Consider the following 21,120-nt stretch of genomic DNA (forward strand, 5'->3'; position numbering starts at 1 on the left):
ATTCCCTGTAATTTAGACCAGTGGTTCCCAACCCTATCCTCGAGGACCACCAGCCAGTCGGGTTTTCAGAATAACCCTAGTGAATATGCATGAGAGAGATTTGCATATAATGGATGCGACAGGCATGCAAATCTGCTCCATGCATATTCATTAGGGCTATCCTGAAAACCTTGACTGGTTGGTGGTCCTCCAGGACAGGGTTGGGAACCACTGATTTAGACCATTTTGCATAATGTGGTTTAGTTAAAGAGCCTCTAAATTTGTACAATGGAGGGTTCGGTTACTTGGGCCATGATCAGAAGAACATCCCCGGTTCTCAACTCACTGCTTTACCATTATGCTATTCCTGCACATGAAAAAATCATATTCTTCTACTGTACTACTACTATTCATCATTTCTAAAGCGCTGAAAGGCATATGCAGCGCTGTACATGTAACATGTAATAGATGGTCCCTGCTCAGAAGAGTTTACAATCTAATTTAGACAGACAAACAGGACATATATGGGTTGGGGAGTTTCTCACAGAGAGAATGGTAAGGTGGGCATAGGTATCTTATAGTTGTTCTATTGATCACTCTCTCCTCAAAAATGGATTTCCTGTCCTATTAACCCTCTTTCTTCCTCCCCTCTTAAAGTCAATCAATTTGTACCTTTGCTTAATCTTTGTAAACCGCATAGAACTTCACGGTATCGCGATATATAAGCTGTTGTTATTATTATTATTATAGTGAGTGGGAGTTAGGAGTTAAAAGCAGCCTTTGAAATGTGAGCTTTTAGCTTGGATTTGAATACTGCTAGAAATGGAGCTTGATGTAATGACTCAGGCAGTCTGTTCCAGGCATATGGCGCAGCAAGATAGAAGGGATGGAGTCTGGAGTTGGCAGCGGTGGAGAAGGGTATGGATAGGAGTGACTTACCCGATGGAGTTCATGAGAGAGCGCATAGGGGGAGGTAGCTATTTTACTCTTTCGGACACTCAGAACACGGCTTCCAAACAATAGAGAGCAAGCTCTATCTTGACTCACTTCACTGCAGAGAAGTTTGCAGAAGAAACCAGAAACAAAACAGCACTTTATAACATTCATGTAGTATATGATGAACAATGACCATGCATAACCAGCTCCACCACTGACAGATAATGAGGAATGCTGTTACTTACCTATCTTTGGCATGTACCATTCACAAAAGCTAGGCCAGATCAGGATTGTGTTTAACTCCAGTGCTCAATTCCAAGGAGTCTCCCTCAACAATGTGCTACTTTCTGGGCCTGATATGATCAACCGCTTGCTAGGAGTCCTGGTTCGCTTTAGAAAGGAACCTATCGCCATAACAGCAGACATCCAGCAAATGTTCTACAGAAACTATTTGAGATTCCTGTGGCATCGCAATCATGACCTCAATCAGGAGGTTGTAGAATATAGAATGAAAGTTCATGTCTTTGGCTGGCAATAGTCCATCACCTTCAGTGGCAACATATGGGCATAGAAAGACAGCCCAAGAGGGAGTGAGAGCGTATGGCACAGATGCCAGACACGTCATTGAAAAGGACTTTTCTGTAGATGACAGTTTGAAATCTCTGCCCACAGCTGGAGAGGCAATTGATCTAAAATGAAAGCAATGTTAGCAGAAGCCAATCTCAGACTTCACAAAATCGCATCTAACTGTCCAGAAGTAATGGCTGCATTTCCTCAAGAAAATCATGCCAAGGATCTAAAAGATCTAGATCTCAGAGTAGACACCCCTCCACTTCAGAGAAGTCATGGTCTGCATTTGGGACTTAAAAAGAGACATTTTTACATTTCAAGTGTCTACTCAAGAGGTGTCTTATCGACAGTTAATAGTCTGAACGATCTACTGGGCTTTGTAGCTCCAGTCACCATCCAAGGGAGAACCCTATTAAGAAAGCTGACTCAAAGCACTAATAAGTGGGATGATCCATTGCCAACAGAAATGTAACAAGAGTGGGAGAGATCAAAATATTTTTTAAAGACTCTTGAACAACTGCATATCTCACATACTTATGTTTCTACAGCACTGTCAAAAAGAAATCTGCATCTTCTTGAATGCTTCAGAGAAGGCCATAGCAGTGGTAGCCTACTTGAAAACAACAGATGTAAATGGAGTGCCCCAGGTTGAATTCATTTTTGGGAAAGCCAAATTGTTGCCACAACCAAGTCATACCATTCCACATATGGAGCAGTACCATCTGTAGAAATAGCAGATATGGTACTAAAAGTACTTGATAGTCAAGTGAATGCAATCAACTTCTACATTGACAGTAAAGTTGTCCTGGGTTATATCCATAACCAAACCAGGAGATTTTATGTATACGTCAGCAACAGAGTTGAATGAATAAGAAAGTCAACACGACCAGAGCAGTGGCATTACGTGCCAACGAATCAAAATTCAGCTGATTGGACAACCAGAACTGTGCCAAAATCCCAGCTAATAGAAACTACCTGGCTTAAAGGGCCAGAATTTGTCCTGAAACCTGGTCATCCAATGTCAACTGAAGAGAACCCTTTTGAGCTCAAAGACCTTGAGTTTGATGCAGAGATTTGTCCAGATAGGACTGTTCTTGCCACAAGGATTGCAACTGAAAGCAACTTAGGAGCTCACCAGTTTTCTTATTTTTCAAGCTGGTCCACTTAGAACAGTGGTTCCCAACCCTGTCCTGGAGGACCACCAGGCCAATTGGGTTTTCGGGCTAGCCCTAATGAATATGCATGGAGCAGATTTGCATGCCTCTCACTTCCATTACATGCAAATCTCTCTCATGCATATTCATTAGGGCTAGCCTGAAAACCCGATTGGCCTGGTGGTCCTCCAGGACAGGGTTGAGAACCACTGACTTAGAAGAGCCATAGCAAGCTTGATCCACATTGTAACTTCAATGCATCAGCCAGTTAATAAAAAACCTGACACATGCCAGCACTGGTCTGCATAAAACCTCTATCAGTAAATGAGATCATTCAAGCAGAGAGCACCAACATATACTGCGTAAAGCAAAAAATGTATGTGAAAGAGATTACTTGCCTCAGGAAGGGAGTGAACCTTCCAAGAGACAGCTCCCTTCTAAAGTTGAACCCCTTCATTGATAAAGAAGGTCTCCTGAGAGTTGGAGGTCTCCTCACCCAAGCAGAAATAGAAAGGGGTGAGAAGAATCCACTTATTTTTTCCGGGTCGACACCACATTGCAACCTTGCTTGTGTGACGCTATCACGAGCAAGTTAAACACCAAGGCAGACACTTTACGAAAGGATCTGTGAGAGCAGCAGGATTGTGGATCATGGGAGAAAAACGCAGCATTGTTTCTGTAATTCACTGCTGCATAAAGTGTCACAGACTCAGGGGAAAGCTCCAAGAACAAAAGATGGCGGATTTGCCAGCAGATGAACTCGGCACTGAACCACCATTTATGTACATGGGTCTAGATGTTTTTGGGCCATGGACAATAGTAACAAGACATACTACAGAAGGTACAAACACAGGTGTAAATGTTTGCACTTGGATTGCAAAAGACTGTAAGATTTTATAATCTATGTATGTAAGCATGCATCTTGCCCATACGCTGCCCAACCTCAACTCATGTGAATGCCCACCTTTAAAGTACGTACCATTGCATCTTGGCATATACTTACAGGATAACTATAAATCGCTCATTTGCACATATGATTGTTCTTGCTGCCTAAAAGTGGTCAGAGTATTATAGAATTACACCCACCATGTTAAATTTCCCCTAGAGCAGGGGTGTCCAGTGTTGGTTTTTGAGAGCCGCAACCAGTGGTGTAAGAAGAGTAGGAGGCGCCCGATGTGGTGACGCACCCTGCACCCTCCTCTCTCCCCCACTCTCTCTGTGCCCCCTGCTCCCCAAGCCACACTCGTGCCTGCTGCTCACACTGGTGTTGGCTTTCCCTCTGTTGTCACTTCCTGGCCCCACAACCCAGAAGTGATTTCAGAGGGAAGCCAGGCCAGCTCGAGCAACAGGCCGGAGAAATTGCTCACACTGGTGAAGATTTAAATAGATACGGGGAGGGGGGGGAAGAGGGGTGCCAGCGTGGCATGGGGTGAAGAGGTGCCAGCGTCCCCACCAAGATGGCACCCAGGGCAATCCTCCCCCCTCCTCACTACGCCACTGGCTGCAACTCTGTAGGGTTTTCAGGATTTCCCCAATGAATATGCATGAGATCTATTTTCATGCCCAACTGGGCAAGGGCTGAGGTTGGACACCCCTGCCCTAGAGTCTTTGCTAATCTCAAAAGCATGTTTCTCGTTTCATCTGGCACAATAAGGTTCCTCAGATTAACATGCAGTCTCTTTGCCAGCCCAAAGAGTCACATCTTGACTTCCAGTACTACTACTGGGTAGCTAAACTGGCCTTTTTCAAAGGCTGTCTGAGGAATGGTCTTATTGGAAATTGGGTGTTGCTGGAAGTTTTTCAGTCAGAAAGAATGGACCCAGGTACATAAGAACATAAAAATTGCCGCTGCTGGGTCAGACCAGTGGTCCACTGTGCTCAGCAGTCCGCTCACACGGCGGCCCCTAGGTCAAAGACCGGTGCCTTATTTGAGTCTGGTTCAGCAGGAACTTATCTAACCTTTTCTTGAATCCCTGGAGGGTGTTTTCCCCTATAACAGCCTCTGGAAGAGCGTTCCAGATTTCTACCACTCTCTGGGTGAAGAAGAACTTCCTTACATTGCTGACAACTGGCTCAGGAGCTCTTAGGATTCAGAAAATTGCAAGGCAGTATATCAAGTCAATAATCCATAAACCATATAGAGAACAGTTCATAACCAGGAGTTCCAGACAAATACAGACTATAATTAAGGAAGAAACTAAGGATTTTAACACCGATGTTATCCATCTGGGAACAAATGACCTGGCCAACAACTCCACACTTGCAGCACAGAAAGCTTTTTCAGAGCTTGGTGAGGGCTTGAAACCTTTTGTAAAGACTTTAGCTTTTTCTGAAATACTGCTTGTGTGACAAGGCAGTGGCTGCTGCCAGAAGGATGCTGGGCTGTATAAAGAGAGGCGTATTACAGACATGGCATTGTGGGAGGGTAGGAATTTTAAATACCTTTATCAGCTTTGAATGAGGATATCTTGTGATTTTTTTTGTTGTTGTTGATTTGTGAGCAGAATATGAGTTAATGTCATATACTAGATATTTGTATATGCAATTAAGGTTTACAGTGAGTTGCATCCCATAGAAGAAATAGTTAAGGATTTTAGAAGATTCATACATGTCAATGAGAAAATTTACATGTGTACATAACAGACATGAGCAAATAATGCTAGCCCCTCTACACAAAAATTCAAATGAAGTGTGGCAGAGGATGGCAGGGGACATGGTCTGGACACGCCAAAAACTTAGAGGCAGACTTTCCAGTTTACAGTTGGAAGCCATGTCTATGCAAAAATATTAACTTCTACTTTTGCACCTGCCCCAAGATACACCTTCGTTGTTCGGCAGACGGTTCCAGCTCCGAAATCAACAGTAAGACCCACCCCAAAGAAGCGCAGAGTAGTGGTCATCGGAGATTCGCTGCTGAGGGGCACCGAGGGACCAATTTGCAGATCAGACCTACAATCAAGAGAGGTCTGCTGTTTGCCAGGGGCCAGGATCCGGGATGTAACCGCTTGCCTTGACAGACTCATCAAGCCCCGAGACCACTTCCCCATGATTCTAATCCACGTTGGAACCAACGACACCGCCAGGAGCACCCCGGACAGCATATCTGAGGACTTCAAAGCCCTGGGGGAGAAGCTGAGGAGGATGGATGCGCAGGTAGTCTTCTCCTCGATTCTCCCAGTGAGGGGCAAGGGCAGAGCCAGAGAGGATCGAATACAGAAGGCGAACGACTGGCTGCGAGGATGGTGCAAGGAGATGAACTTCGGGTTTCTACACCATGGAGAAGCTTTGCAAGGACTACAGGGACACGACGGGCTACACCTGACCGGAAGAGGAAAGAATGTCCTTGGACACCGTCTAGCCCGCCTACTTCACAGGGCTTTAAACTAGGTAAGTCGGGGGAGGGTACAGGCACATACAACATACCTGGCGAACTAAACTGCCAATACTTTTTTGGGGCTGAAGAAAGTAGTCACCATAATTCTGGGTCAGGGACGAGTACGAAAACTTTCGAATCGGGGGTATGTTCATATGACAATTATGGGTCACATTGTAATTTTGGGTCTAGAGGGAGCACACATTGTAATTCTGGGTCCAAGAGGAGTACACATTGTAGTTATGAGTCTAGGGAGAATAAAAACAATGCTAAAGGTGTTCAAGTAGCTCAAGCAGGAACACCCCCACTGAGTCGTAATAAAAATACAACGTGGAGGGCTATGTACGTCAACGCACACAGTTTGGGAAACAAGATCCTGGAATTAGAAACGGAAATAAGGAATGCCGACCTGGATGTGGTGGCAATATCTGAGACCTGGCTCACAGACTCCCACAGGTGGGACATGGTCTTACCAGGTTACAACTTGCTTCGCCGGGACAGGGAGGGCAGAATAGGGGGAGGTGTAGCATTATATACTAAAGATGACATTATGGTCACAAGAATCGCAGATGTCCAGTACACTGGGGAATCCCTTTGGGTTAATTTGGCCAGAGGGAAGGACAAATGCTTGTATCTTGGCGTAATTTACAGACCCCCAAGACAACATGATGACCTGGATATGGAAATAATCAGTGATATAGAAAATATCACCTTGCGTGGGGACACAGTAGTGTTAGGTGACTTCAACATGCCTGATGTGGATTGGGATAAACTTACCTCTGCTTCCGGCAGCAGCAGGAGGCTATTAAATGCTATGAAGGGAGCTGGTCTCAAGCAACTGGTGTTGGACCCAACAAGGGATCAGGCAATACTGGACCTATTACTTACCAATGGAGAAAGTGTCACAGAGGTCTCGGTGGGCGACACATTGGCCTCCAGTGACCACAACATGGTATGGTTCAATCTTAGGAAAGGTTTCACTAAATCTACCACACTGACCAAGATCCTCAAATTCAAGGACACAAACTTCAAAGAAATGGGAGACTTCGTTCACCAGGCGCTACAAGAACAAGCAGAAACAGATAGCGTGGAAGAAATGTGGTCAACTTTGAAAACCACCATACAGGAAGCGACAAACCGCTATGTTAAATTAGTAAGTAAACAACGAAGGAACAATAAGCCGAAGTGGTTCACTACAGAGATCTCGGCCCTTATCAAGGAGAAGAAAAAAGCATTCATCTCTTACAAACAATCAGGGAAACAGGTCTCTAGAGCAGACTACTTGACCAAATCAAAAGCCGTCAAAACGGCAGTCAGGGAGGCTAAGTTTCTCATGGAGGAGTCTCTGGCAAAAAACATCAAGAAGGGAGATAAATCCTTCTTTAGGTATATCAGTGACCGAAGCAAAAACTCAAGCGGGATTGTACGTCTTAGGAAACCAGACGGAGACTATGTGGAAAAGGATTCGGAAAAAGCCCAACTATTAAATGAATACTTCAGCTCAGTCTTCACCCGAGAAGCGCCGGGGCTTGGCCCTCAGCTACAGACAAGGGTTGACTCAGTTGATCCGTTCAGTAGCTTCGAGTTTACGCCAAGCAGTGTCTACAGTGAGCTATCTAGGATCAAGGTTAACAAGGCAATGGGGCCTGACAACCTACACCCCAGGGTGCTAAGGGAGCTGTGTGATGTCCTGGCGGAGCCACTGTCCAAGCTCTTCAACCTCTCCCTTAGCAAAGGCAGCGTTCCGTCGGACTGGAGGACGGCTAACGTCATTCCACTCCACAAGAAAGGCTCCAAGATGGAGACAGCAAACTACAGACCAGTAAGTCTAACATCGATAGTATGCAAACTAATGGAAACTCTGATAAAACACCAATTGGATAAGATCCTAGATGAGGAGAATCTACGGGATCCCCGTCAACATGGATTTACAAAAGGGAGATCGTGCCAATCCAACTTGATCAGCTTCTTTGACTGGGTGACGGGGAAGCTAGATATTGGGGAGTCCCTGGACATCGTGTACCTGGACTTTAGCAAAGCATTTGATAGCGTACCACACCGCAGGTTGCTGAACAAGATGAGTTCTATAGGATTAGGTGACACATTGACGAAATGGGTTGGGAACTGGCTTGGAGGTAGGCTTCAAAGGGTGGTGGTGAACGGCACACCCTCTAAAATGACGGAGGTGATCAGTGGAGTGCCACAGGGCTCGGTCTTGGGCCCAATCCTATTCAACATCTTTATAAGGGACTTGGCAGAAGGGCTTAGGGGTAAAATAACATTATTCGCCGATGACGCCAAACTAAGTAATGTAGTGGGCAAATGCACAATAGATGATGTTTCAATGCCCGACAACATGATGCACGACCTACTCCTACTGGAGCGCTGGTCTAGGTCCTGGCAACTCAGCTTCAATGCCAAAAAATGCAAAGTTATGCACCTGGGCAGCCAAAATCCATGCAAGACTTACACCCTAAATGGCGAGATCCTTACAAGAACTGAAGCAGAACGTGACCTAGGGGTGATCGTCAGTGAGGACATGAAGGCTGCCAATCAAGTGGAGCAAACTTCATCCAAAGCAAGACAAGTCATGGGTTGCATACGCAGAGGCTTCGTCAGCCGAAAGCCGGAAGTCATTATGCCATTGTATAGATCCATGGTGAGGCCCCACCTGGAATACTGTGTGCAATTCTGGAGACCGCATTATCGTAAGGATGTGCTGAGACTGGAGTCGGTTCAGAGAATGGCCACTCGGATGGTCTCAGGACTCAAGGATCTCCCATACGAGGAACGGTTAAACAAATTGCAGCTATACTCACTCGAGGAGCGCAGAGAGAGGGGGGACATGATCGAGACGTTCAAGTATCTCTCGGGCCGCATAGAGACGGAGGAAGATATCTTCCTCTTCAAGGGTCCCACGATAACAAGAGGGCATCCGTGGAAAATTAGGGGAGGGAAACTACGAGCTGACACCAGGAAATTCTTTTTCACAGAAAGGGTGGTTGATCGCTGGAATAGTCTTCCACTACATGTGATCGAGGCCAGCAGCGTGCCTGATTTTAAGGCCAGATGGGATCGTCACGTGGGATCTATTCACAGGGCAAAAGAAGAGGAGGGATCTATTCACAGGGCAATGGTAGGGGAGGGACATTAGGGTGGGCAGACTGGATGGGCCTTGGCCCTTATCTGCCGTCTATTTCTATGTTTCTATGTTTCTATGTTAAATAATAATAAGAATAAAAAATGCAATGAGAAAAATTCAGCTCCTTTGTGCGCTCTGTTGCTATTTTCTGAACTGCCTTTAATTGTCTGTTCCATTAGAAGCAAATGTGTCCAGAGGACAGGAGAAATAGCCATGCTGGATGGAGTCTCCCACAAAGAAACATCCCAGCATGCTATTCTCTCTCAAATTCCAGGACCATGAGCAATTTTAAAATCATGGACCATCTGTACATTGCTAAATTAGTGCCACTGACCCATGAAACTCGAAAATGCTCATAGGTGGGGCAGTTAGGGAAGAGTGGCATGTCAACTAGGAGAGCTTCATGTGATATCATGTGAAGTACAAACCAGGAAGTTTGTTAACCACGGCCTATACCATTCATGAAAAAAAGCAGAAAAAACCCAAAACAATGGCCTTATGTATGTCCACATAAAAAACAAGAGAAGAGTAGGATCCAGAAGATGACTTTACTTCTGGGTGAAGTATCCAACAATTTAAGTTTATTGTATCATCTTTCCAGTTTAATGTATTATCGTATATAAATCCATAACCCAACATAGTACCACGTTCTGACACTTTTCCAGAGGACGCCAGCTGTAGTTTTGTGGTTGATCATGTCTGATAGATTCATCTAGGCTTATTTGAATATATTCAGTTGTATACCAGTGCAGTCATTGTACATGGGCTTGTCGTGCCACTGGAGCTTCCACGCATCTGAGAAGCTGAAAACTATGCCGTCGGTAGTTTCACTACCAGTGGGGCCTCCCAAGACAGACAGTTTTCAGCAGAGATGTCAGACTAATGATATACCACCCACCTGGGCAGCAGCAGGTGGGCAGTGTTGGAGGCGGAGGATCGCATTTGATACAACAACATCGAATTAATACTGCGCAGAAGGAAGGCCCGACAATCTACTTCTGTATTCAGCCACAAAAACTTGATGATGTTCATGTAGTTGATAGCACCTATCATACAGCATTGGATTATAATTGTTAACCCCTGAAGAAGGTGCACTTTTCTCTGAAACATGGTACTATGTTGAGTTAAGGAAGCACTGGATGAGAGGGCATAGGATGAAATTAAGAGATGATAGGCTCTAGAGTAAATCTTAAGGAAATACTTTATTACAGAAAAGATGGTAGTTGCCAGCGAAACATGTCGGCAAGATAATCCCAATTTACTTTGGACCACATCGTATACTAAGCTAAGTACAACATTTGAAAAAATAAGCTTTATGATTTCAGCTATTGAAGTATCCCCTATAATAATTCCCTTAGTGCGCATGCGCACTTCAATTTTCGTGGCTCCATGCGTCTGTAGCTCAATGGCCAGCAGAATGTTAAAGGAGGCGGCGCGTGCGTGTGCACGTTTGGGGCTGACATCAGGGAGAGAAGGAGGTAGCGGCGACTGAGCTAAGGAGCTAGGGGAGGGAAGGCCACAACCACTGCCGCTCCCTGGTCGCATGGCCTTCTCCTCTGCCTCCACTCTCCCCTCTGGGTCAGAGCATCGTTGCAGCTCGCAGGAGTCGCACTCTCTGCCTGCCTGGCGGCGAACCAACACCCCTTACCTCTGAATTTGTTCGTTGGGCGAGTTGAGGATGAGCATTTATTTATTTGCGCTGGAAGCTGGTGGTGCTGCCGCAGGGGGGGGAGGGAGGGAAAGAGACAGAAAGACAGACAGACACAGACAGCGGCCAAGGGGAGAGACAGAACAAGACAGAAAGACACACAGACAGCGGCCAAGGAGAGAGAGAGACAGACAGAAAGACACACAGACAGCGGCCAAGGAGAGAAAGAGACAGAAAGGCAGACAGAGACACAGACAGCGGCCAAGGAGAGAGCGAAAGAGACAGAAAGACAGACAGACAGCGGCCAACGAGAGAGAGAAAAAGAGACAGAAAGATACATAGACAGCGGGCAAGGAGAAAGAAAGACAGACAGACAGCGGCCAAGGAGAGAGAGAGACAGAAAGAAAGACAGATAGACACATTTATTCTAGCACCCGTTAATGTAACTGGCTTAAAGACTAGTTTATATATAAACATTTTGCACGTTAACAACAGAACCAGTGAGGAACAGACAAATCAAGCTTAAGGCTATGTATCCCATGTACTGACAAAATGAATCTTTAATGTAAACCACTTGCATCCCATGTACTGACTAAACGTATCTTTATTGTAAACCGTTTCTATCCCATGTACTGTCAAATATGTATCTTTATTGTAAACCGCTTCGAACTTCACGGTATAGCGGTATATAAGAAATGAATTATTATTATTATTATGGAGTGGTGTTCTGAGGTTCTGGTCCTAAAAATTCTATCTGCTTTAGAAATTGTATGTATGTTATTACTGAGCATAAATGAGTGGAGGCATTAGTATTGCAAGTCATAGCATCTTGGCTCTATGAATATCTCACCAAATTACCACATCTGTGTTCAAATGCTTTGCTTAGGATATGTGTTCTGTTCTGTTCCCTCCCCCCCCCCCCCCCAAAGGTATTGCACCTGGCTGGCATTTGGAATTTATTGAAATAAAAGATGAGTCTCTGAACAAGACATTCCGATTTGACTGTGACCGGTGGCTTGCGAAGAACAAAGATGATGGCCAGGTCATGAGAGAACTTGCCTGTTCTAACAACGATGTGCTGGAGTTAAAAGATCGCACCTGTAAGTTTATAGTACTTTAGATGTCACAGGTTTTGGAGGGTCATTAAGCCAGGTTATGGGTTTAATGTGGGTTTTAATATGTTTTAACTGCAGAGCTCAAAAAAATTGTTAATGTGTTGTATAAGTAATACTATTGCCTACGATATTAATGTCCGTGACAAACTTCCCTTATATAAAAAATTGATGAATTAGAGAAATGCTTTTCTCGTATTTTTTTTCTTTTGTTTTATTTATTTATTTATTTCGATTTCTCAGAACGGGTTACAAGTAGACATTCACAATCGTTTGAAAACAGACTAGTCATGACAACAAATAGGATACAGTAGACAATAACAGAACTTATTCTAGAGACCAGACTGGTCATAGTGAAGAGTACTAGGAGAAGTATATTGAGGAGGCAGTTTTAATGGCCCGATTGGCAGAAGGTCATTAGTGGCAGAAGGTCATTAGTGAGTCTAGAGACCTGATCTGTGTGGGTAGTCAGTTCCATAGCTGAGGTAGGAAATGGCTGTAGGATCTTTTGTACGCCGTACAACAATAGTGCAAAAGACAAATATATGATAAATTGTAAAATAGAAATTGACTGTTAATTTTCCTCTTAAATATGATAATGGTCATGATAAAGGAGAAGGACATCATAGTGACACGAGAATCAGATCACAGAATCTCTTATCAGTGGTGTACCAACGGGGGGGCGGGGGGGGGCAGTCCGCCCCGGGTGCAGCCTTAGGAGGGGTGCACAGCCGGCCCGGTCCCTATCACACTCCCACCCTCCCAGCGTGAGCAGAAAATCTCCCTCCAGTAGCGTCGGCTACTTCGCGGCTTTCTCCTCCCTCTACCGCGTCATGTTCAATTTTTCCCACAGCCCTAATAGTATATTTGATCAGTAGTGTAATAAGGGGGGAGGCAGGGGGCGGTCCACCCTTCCTTCTCTCTGCCACCCTTCACATTCCTCCTCCTGCCGTGCGCACACCCCTTCCCCTGTATCTTTTTAACTTCAGCGCGAGCAGCCGCCAACTGGCTGGCCGCATCGGCTTCGGTGCCCTTCTGACATCACGTCTGGGAAACTGTGCCTAGAAAGTGACGTCAGAGAGAGCGCCAAGGCCGACGTGGGCAGCAAGTTGGCGGCTGCTCGCGCTCAAGTTAGAAAGGTACGGGGAAGGGGCGTGCACACACGGCAGAGGGGGTGGGGGAAGAGGGCGGGTCAGGGGCGCTCACCCTCGCTCTGCCACTGTATATGATAACGAATTCACTTATCTGCTCCCCTTGTCTTTGAATTCCTTTGAGGTTCTTTTGGGTTCCGACGTGTTTCGCCACTGCTGCTTCAGAGAACCCGTAGCGCAAAGAATCTAAAACTTTCCATTCAATAAGAGATTTGTTAAGAAAAAAATCCAAGTGATCACTCATAATCTGTTATTAACATAGTAACATGCATAGTAAATGATGGCAGATAAAGACCCGAATGGTCCATCCAGTCTGCCCAACCTGATTCAATTTAAATTTTTAAAATTTTTTTCTTCTTAGCTATTTCTGGGCAAGAATCCAAAGCTTTACCCGGTACTGTGCTTGGGTTCCAACTGCCAAAATCTCTGTTAAGACTTACTCCAGCCCATCTACACCCTCCCAGCCATTGAAGTCCTCCCCTGCCCATCCTCCACCAAACGGCCATACACAGACACAGACCGGGCAAGTCTGCCCAGTAACTGGCCTAGTTCAATCTTTAATATTATTTTCTGATTCTAAATCTTCTGTGTTCATCCCACGCTTCTTTGAACTCAGTCACAGTTTTACTCTCCACCACCTCTCTCGGGAGCGCATTCCAGGCATCCACTACCCTCTCCGTAAAGTAGAATTTCCTAACATTGCCCCTGAATCTACCACCCCTCAACCTCAAATTATGTCCTCTGGTTTTACCATTTACATTACAATTTTTACATTAAAATGAAACTTTATTAATTTTTTTTTTTTTTTTAAAGCTCATTTTGGTGACTCCGGAGAAGTACCTTGTTTTAGAATGATTTTGTGCTTTTTCTCAGCAGTCCTGCCGAAACTCCGCCTCTCTTTATTTTTGTTGTCATTCACTGCGAGGCCCTTCTAGTGAGCTGTGTTAGGTGCTAACCCGTGCCTAATGCAGCAAAAAAGGCCCTAACCTGCAGCTCATTCAAAACGCGGCAATTAAGCTTATCTATAAGTTTCAAGTTTCAAGTTTATTATATTATTTGATTAAACGCTTTTCAGCGTTTTACAAAGAAATAAAATTGGATTTCTAAAATCACAAATACATTGTAATTAAAATTACCTACTTTAAATTAAAAAAGCAAAAAAAGAAAAGAAAAACAAACTGGGGTAAACAATCCACATGCAACATTAGGAAAGGGGGAAGAAAGAAAAAATACAATTTTGAAAAAAAAAAAAAAAGGTTGGGAAATATGATCACGTTACTCCTCTTCTGCGAGAAGCTCACTGGCTCCCCATTATCCATCATATCACCTATAAAACTCTACTGCTGGTCTATAAAATCAAACTTTCAGGTCTTCCATCTTTTCTCAATAAACTTTTCATCCCTTCTTGCCCTTGTTGGACTCTTAGATCGGCCGATCAGAATCTACTGACCATCACAGAATTCTATTACACAAGGAAAACTAACTTCTCTGTCATAGCTCCTACTCTATGGAACGCCATGCCACCTCAACTCCGCCTTGAAAAATCACTTGACAAATTTAGGATTAAACTAAAAACATTCCTATTCAAAGACACTTACCATAGCATTTAAATATTTCCTCTCCAACAGCGAGCAAACTAAATACGAACCGCTTTTAAAGAAGCGATCCCCTTTCCTGATATTATGTCCTTCCCCTCTCTTCCGCTCTTTTTAATTTGCTTTTTATTTTTAACGATGTAATTATTAACTTTCCCTTCTCCCTTTACCCCCAAACTCGCATTCGTTTTTGTAATCTGTCCATTTAATGTTTACACTTCCCTTCCCCTCATAATAATTTAATTTTAATTTTTTAATTTTTTTTTAACATTGTAAACCGGCCAGGTATTCTTCGATGGTCGGTATATTAAAATTAATAAACTTGAACTTGAACGTAACCTGTTAGTTTTGCCGTGTTCACGTGCTGCGTGCTAAATTTTTTTGTGGTATTTTTTGAAGGGTCATGTCAGGGGCAGAGAGGGGCATTTCTGTGCTAACTAATTAGTGTATCTACAGTACCAGTGGTGGCAACAGCTGCCATGGTAATTATTTTTTAAACGGCTGTGTGATCAGGGCAATATCAGTGTACAATATAAATATACAACACACTGCGCTCTTCAGGAGATGCGAGAATGAATCTGCTCCAACAACTTTAATAATGTGGAGAAAAAAGACCTCGGTGCTCACAGCGCACCTCTTAAAGAGGCAAAAGCCACTATAGTCACGAGGGCATGCACTAATCCTAGGTCAGAAAAAACTGCACACAACATGACTTTTGGGAACTTAGGCCTAGATTCACTGAACTCACCCATCGTGTCCCGACCAGCTTGCGATCGTTCCCCGACCCCGACCCGATTCACTAACCTTCTGCCCGATTAATCTCCCACCCGATCCGATCCGCCCATGCGAATGAGGGGAAATGGCATTCATAAGTAGGAAGCCATCGATCGATTCACTAAACAGAAGAAGAAACACCGATTGGGTTTGCCGATCCGAAATGAAGAGACTGAGGACCAGTCACTTACTGTCCTTGCCGACTCTATTGCTCTCTGCCGCCCTGAAATCCCAGTTTCGAGGTTACAAAACAACCATCAACATGAAAAATAAAACTGTACATAAGCATAGGAACTCCCTTTTTATATATTCTGCAAAAAGTGCAGTGCGAGCCCGGGGTTCTAATCCGCGGGTTTAAAGTGTGTTCTGTTCCATAATCTGGCTGCACAAAGTGAAATGATTCCCTTTAAAATGTCCACTCGTACGGCCAGCAAGTAAACTGCAGCCCCCCCCTCCCCCATTTATTTTGAGCTCGCTTGTGCAAAGAGCAAGCGCATGCACAAATCGCATCTACAGCCAACATGGATAATCTGCGCATGCGTCTTGATCACTCTACAGGGCGTGCATCCGATCAGATCATTTGCGTGAAGAATCTGTAGTGAATCGGTCGCTTGGCAAAACTTAGCCAAGAATCGCCTCACAACGATCCAGATCGGCAAGTTTAGTGAATCTAGGCCTGTGATGGAAATAATGCGTAGGTGCAGAATTCAAAACTCTAACATGTCCTAACAGCATGGGAATAATTCATAACGTTGCATACAACAAATGTCCCCACAACTGGCGCAAATCTTCATATAAGGACAAAAAAAATATTCATCTGTTCATGAAACTGTATAAGAGAAGTCAAAGATCTCAGCAGATTCAAAAATAATTTAAAAACTTTTCTATTTAGAGATGCATTTAATGTTTAAATAATTCATTTCTAACAATCCTAATCCCATTCCTCATGTTTTTCCCTTATTTGGTTTTTCTTTTCTTCCCAATTATGAAAAATATCAATATTGTAACTGTCTTCTCTTCCTTTCCTTCCCTTATGTATCTGAGTCTGTTTGTTTTGTCAGTTTGTTTTTAACCCCTTTTAAAATTGTATAATTAACTCTTGATCTATCTTATATTTTAATGTTACTCGCTTAGTATGTAATAAGCGATTTATCAAATTTTAATAAACTTGAAACTTGAAACTTGAACTATACAGCCCTACAAACGCAGGACAGGCTCAATGCAGTGCAGTTCAATATCTTTGAAATTCAATCTGTAATTTCCCCACTGTCAGTATCATAAAATGGACAAAGCAATATCCAAAAAATAAAATTTTTTTTTAAAAACCCAGTCCAAAACAGATTGAAAAGGACTTAGCTGTAAGATGCTTCTCCCAGCGGTTGGTCTTTTCCGCTCTCCAGCACTGCAGACACGCCCACTGAATCCTGCTTTTGCTGTAACAAGAGCTCAGACCAGTTGCAAAGGCTTCAGTATCTTTCAGTTAAATCTCTAATTTCCACACTGTCAATATCCATAAAATAAACCAAACAATATGCAAAAAACAAAAGACACAATTTCAAAAAAACAGTCCAAAACAGATTGAAAAAGACTTAGCTGTAAAACGTTGCTCCCAGCGCAACCATTAATGACAAAAATTGAAAATTGAAAACAATCATTCGGTATTTCAAAGTCTCAAAATTATAGGTGGATGCAGTTGAAGCAGGCCATTCAGAGCAGGTCCCCTGAGTGGCGAAACTTAAAAACTCATTATAGCTTGCAGATCCTATACTTCCAGACATATTTTTTAGGACATCAGGCCGCCCGGTGGTATAAATTAATTTCTGAATCTAATATAATAAAACGGTAAGCCGCGCATGCGCACTTCCTATGCGTGCGTCCATTTTCCGTGAGCTGTAGCGACTCATAGGAAGTGCGAATGCGCGGCTTACGGTCTGGCCTCACAAGGCAAGACAAGTTGATATCGGCCGCGGCGGCTGCTGGCCGCCCGAAGCTTGCTCTCTCTCTTCCTCCCCCCTCCAGGTGGATGTCGACCGCGGCGGCTGCTGGCCGCCCGAAGCTTGCTCTCTCTCTTCCTCCCCCCTCCAGGCGGATGTCGACCGCGGCGGCTGCTGGCCGCCCGAAGCTTGCTCTCTCTCTGGCGGCCCGAGGCGGATGTCGGCTGCGGCGGCTGCTGGCCGCCCGAAGCTCGCTCTCTCTCTTCCTACCCCCCCCAGGCGGATGTCGACTGTGGCAGGCCGAGGCGGATGTCAGCCGTGGCGGCTGCTGGCCGCGGCGGCTGTCGGCGGCTGCAGGCCGTTAACATAAGTAGGGCATGGAGTTCAGCAGGAAGGTATGGGGGGGAGGATAATACTACACAGGGAAGTGGGGTGGGAGGGAAATGCTGCAACACACAGAAATGGAGGGGCAGAAAAGAGATTGATGGACAGGGGAACAGGTGCTGATGAACAGGGAGGGGGGCAGAAAAATGAAGACAGGGGGAACAGGAAGGAGGTGATGATGGACAGGGGGAGGTAAAACAAAGGGAGAAGGGCTTCTGCTGGATCAGGTGAGCAGTGATGGGGTGGTGGAGGACACAGGGGAGGTAAAAGGAAGGGAGAATGGACAGGGGGAGCAGGCAAGGGGTGGTAGTGGATGTATTACTATTTAAAAAGGCTTACCAAAGACCTTCAGTCACTTTCCACACTGGACAGAATGCCAGGAAATCAAAATAGTATACAAATTAAGTTTTATTACATATATACAATATTTCTAGCCATAATCATTGATTAAGTACAGAGTTTGAATCAATACATTACCGGTTATCATCACTCCATCGGGGGACCACAATTAGGAGGCTTATTCAGAATGTCATCACATAGCTCGTCAGCAATGGAAATGTCCCCTTTCTTCTTTCTAAGAAGGCAATATTTATATACATCCCCTCCTTGTAACTGAATGCCAGAGGGGGGGGGGAATGTTTACCAATCAGTATGTGTTAGAAACTCCTAGCCTGCTTCGTGAGTTAATTTCCCATCCCCTTCCTTGTGGAGGATATTTACCAATCTGATTACACATCCCCCCTTTATGGATTGAGCTAACTGAATGCTTGTGGATTGAGCTAGAAACTCCTAGCCTGCCTCATGAGCTGATTTCCCATCCCCTTCCTTGTGGAGGATGTTTACCAATCAGTATGTGTTAGAAACTCCTAGCCTGTCTGAGCTGACAATGACCTGCTCTCATAATTATCAGTAGGTGCTGAAAATTCCTGGCCTTGCTCTTCTCATAGTACTTGTGTTTCCCTGTAACAGCTATCATGGATCCTAGGCAGTGTCACTCAATATTAATAATTCTTTCATACCATACGTTTCACATTCGTGTCACAGAGACATTTGGAGCATTGAGATAAAGCAGTATATTTCTGCGTCTCGATGGCCACAAATTTGGACTTGAAGGATGAGGTGTACAGCGTCAGCGTCTATGAGACAAATATGGTTTTTTTTGTTGCATAGGATTTTTTGGACCCCAGTTCATTTGCAAAAGATAGACAGTTCTAAATCTAATAGATGCTGGCATTGTCATCTTGATATAGGTTCTTTGGATCATCTGTTATTCTATTGTCCTTTGATACTTAATTTTTGGAAGTCAATATGGGGTCAAATTAATGTTGTACTTGAGTCATCAATCCCATTGACTTATGAAGTCATAATATGTGAGACACTACTACATGTTATACCCCCTATGGATCGTTATAATTGTTGGCTTTTCTTACTTATGATGGGAATAGCCATGCAGATGATAACATGCAATTGGAAGAACTATGATCAACTTAACTTTCCTTTCTGGTGGGCAAACTTATGCTCTAGCTACAAATATGAATAATGAATGCTGAAATCTTGGGGCATAGTAATGTATTTAACTTGGTGTGGAGCCCATTGGCATCTTTTATTGTTTCTTTATAGTTGTCATTTCTCCTTAATTTTTGTCTGATTTCCTTACACATCCAGGGTGGGAATGTATTGCTACTTTAAATAAAAGTAGGTTATTGGAAGGATAATTGCATTTATATTATTGATTAAGTAAAAGGGGCGGGGGAAAAGATTACTTTCAAATATTTGTAAGTTCAAAGTGCTTTTCTTGATTTGTTATATGTTCAGTTACATGTGTATTGTACTGTCAATATTTGAAAATCAATAAAGATTTAAAAAATAGAAAATAGAAAATTGGGGTTAGCATGCAGGAAAATGGCCTTAGCATGCAGGAAAGACCTGCGTAAGGGAACATTTAATAATAATAATTTTATTTTTATATACCGCCAAAGCCATAGTAGTTTGAGACGGTTTACAACAAGAAGAGCTGGACAGTCAGCGAAAAAAAATAACAATGAAGACTTTGGATACATGAAGTCACAATGTAGAGAAATCAAGTACATGTGATAACCGTACAGGGGAAGGTTTAAGAGCTCTTGGTTACAAATCGGTTAAACAGGTTGGTTTTAACTAGTTTTCTGAAGTTAAGATAGGAAAAGGTGTGTTTTACGATGTTGCCTAGCCAGCCATTCTGTTGACTTGCTTGGAAGGCTAGCGTTCTGTCAAGGAATCTTTTGTATTGGCAGGTTTTTATTGAAGGGTGGCTGAACATATGTATTCTGCGTGTAAGCCTGGTGGAACAATCCAATTTAAAATGGGAGACCAGGTATAGGGGGGCCATGCCAAGAACAGATTTGAAACAAAGGCAGCACTCTTGCTTCTAGTGGCAGCCAATGGAGTTTTTGATAGTAAGAACATAAGAACATAAGCAATGCATCCAGTGGGTCAGACCTGAGGTCCATCGTGCCCAGCAGCCCACTCACGTGGTGGCCCAACAGGTCCAGGACCTGTGCAGTAATCCTCTATCTATACCCCTCTATCCCTTTTTCCAGCAGGAAATTGTCCAGTCCTTTCTTGAACCCCAGTACCGTACTCTGCCCTATTATGCCCTCTGGAAGCGTATTCCAGGTATCCACCACACGTTGGGTAAAGAAAAACTTCCTAGCATTCGTTTTGAATCTGTCCCCTTTCAACTTTTCCAAATGCCCTCTTGTTCTCCTATTTTTCAAAAGTTTGAAGAATCTGTCCCTCTCTACTCTCTCTATGCCCTTCATGATCTTGTAAGTCTCTATCATATCCCCTCTAAGTCTCCTCTTCTCCAGGGAAAAGAGTCCCAGTTTCTCCAATCTCTCAGCATATGAAAGGTTTTCCATACCTTTTATCAGACGGGTTATGTGATCCCATTTTTTAATGCCGAAAATCAGTCGCACTGCTGAATTTTGTATGATATGGAGTCTTTGAATGGTTTTCTTGAGGGACCCCAGATAGATAATATTAAAGTAGTCAAGCAGGCTTAAGATGGAGGATTGTACCAGTAGGTGAAAGGATGCTGCGTCAAAGTACTTTCTGATGATTCTAAGTTTCCATAGTGTCGAGAAGCCTTTTTTGATCAGTGACTCTGTATGAATCTCTAGAGTGAGGTAACAGTCTAGTGTCACTCCCAGGATTTTTATGGAATCAACGATAGGGAAGGTCTGTTCGTTCAGGGAAATTGAAGTGTCTTTGATTTTGTCATTCAGGCAAGAATTTGTTTTTTTCAGAGTTCAGTTTCAGTTTGAACTCGGTCATCCATGACTCAATTTGTTTTAATGTTGATGCTAGATGTTTCTTTGTTTCGGGAG

The 21,120-nt window shown here is 43.8% G+C and overlaps 1 protein-coding gene across 1 annotated transcript in view; it reads left to right on the top strand.

Moving 5' to 3' along the window:
* The window catches only part of LOXHD1 (lipoxygenase homology domains 1), a 485,723-nt gene that overhangs the window by 439,988 nt on the left and 24,615 nt on the right, over positions 1-21,120 (top strand). The window contains exon 43 of the mRNA XM_033935008.1: positions 11,732-11,902. Within this exon, the coding sequence (XP_033790899.1) occupies positions 11,732-11,902 (171 nt within the window). The remainder of the gene's footprint in view (positions 1-11,731; positions 11,903-21,120) is intronic.

This window comes from Geotrypetes seraphini, chromosome 1, assembly GCF_902459505.1.
Source record: "Geotrypetes seraphini chromosome 1, aGeoSer1.1, whole genome shotgun sequence".
Taxonomy (NCBI): Eukaryota; Metazoa; Chordata; class Amphibia; order Gymnophiona; family Dermophiidae; genus Geotrypetes; species Geotrypetes seraphini.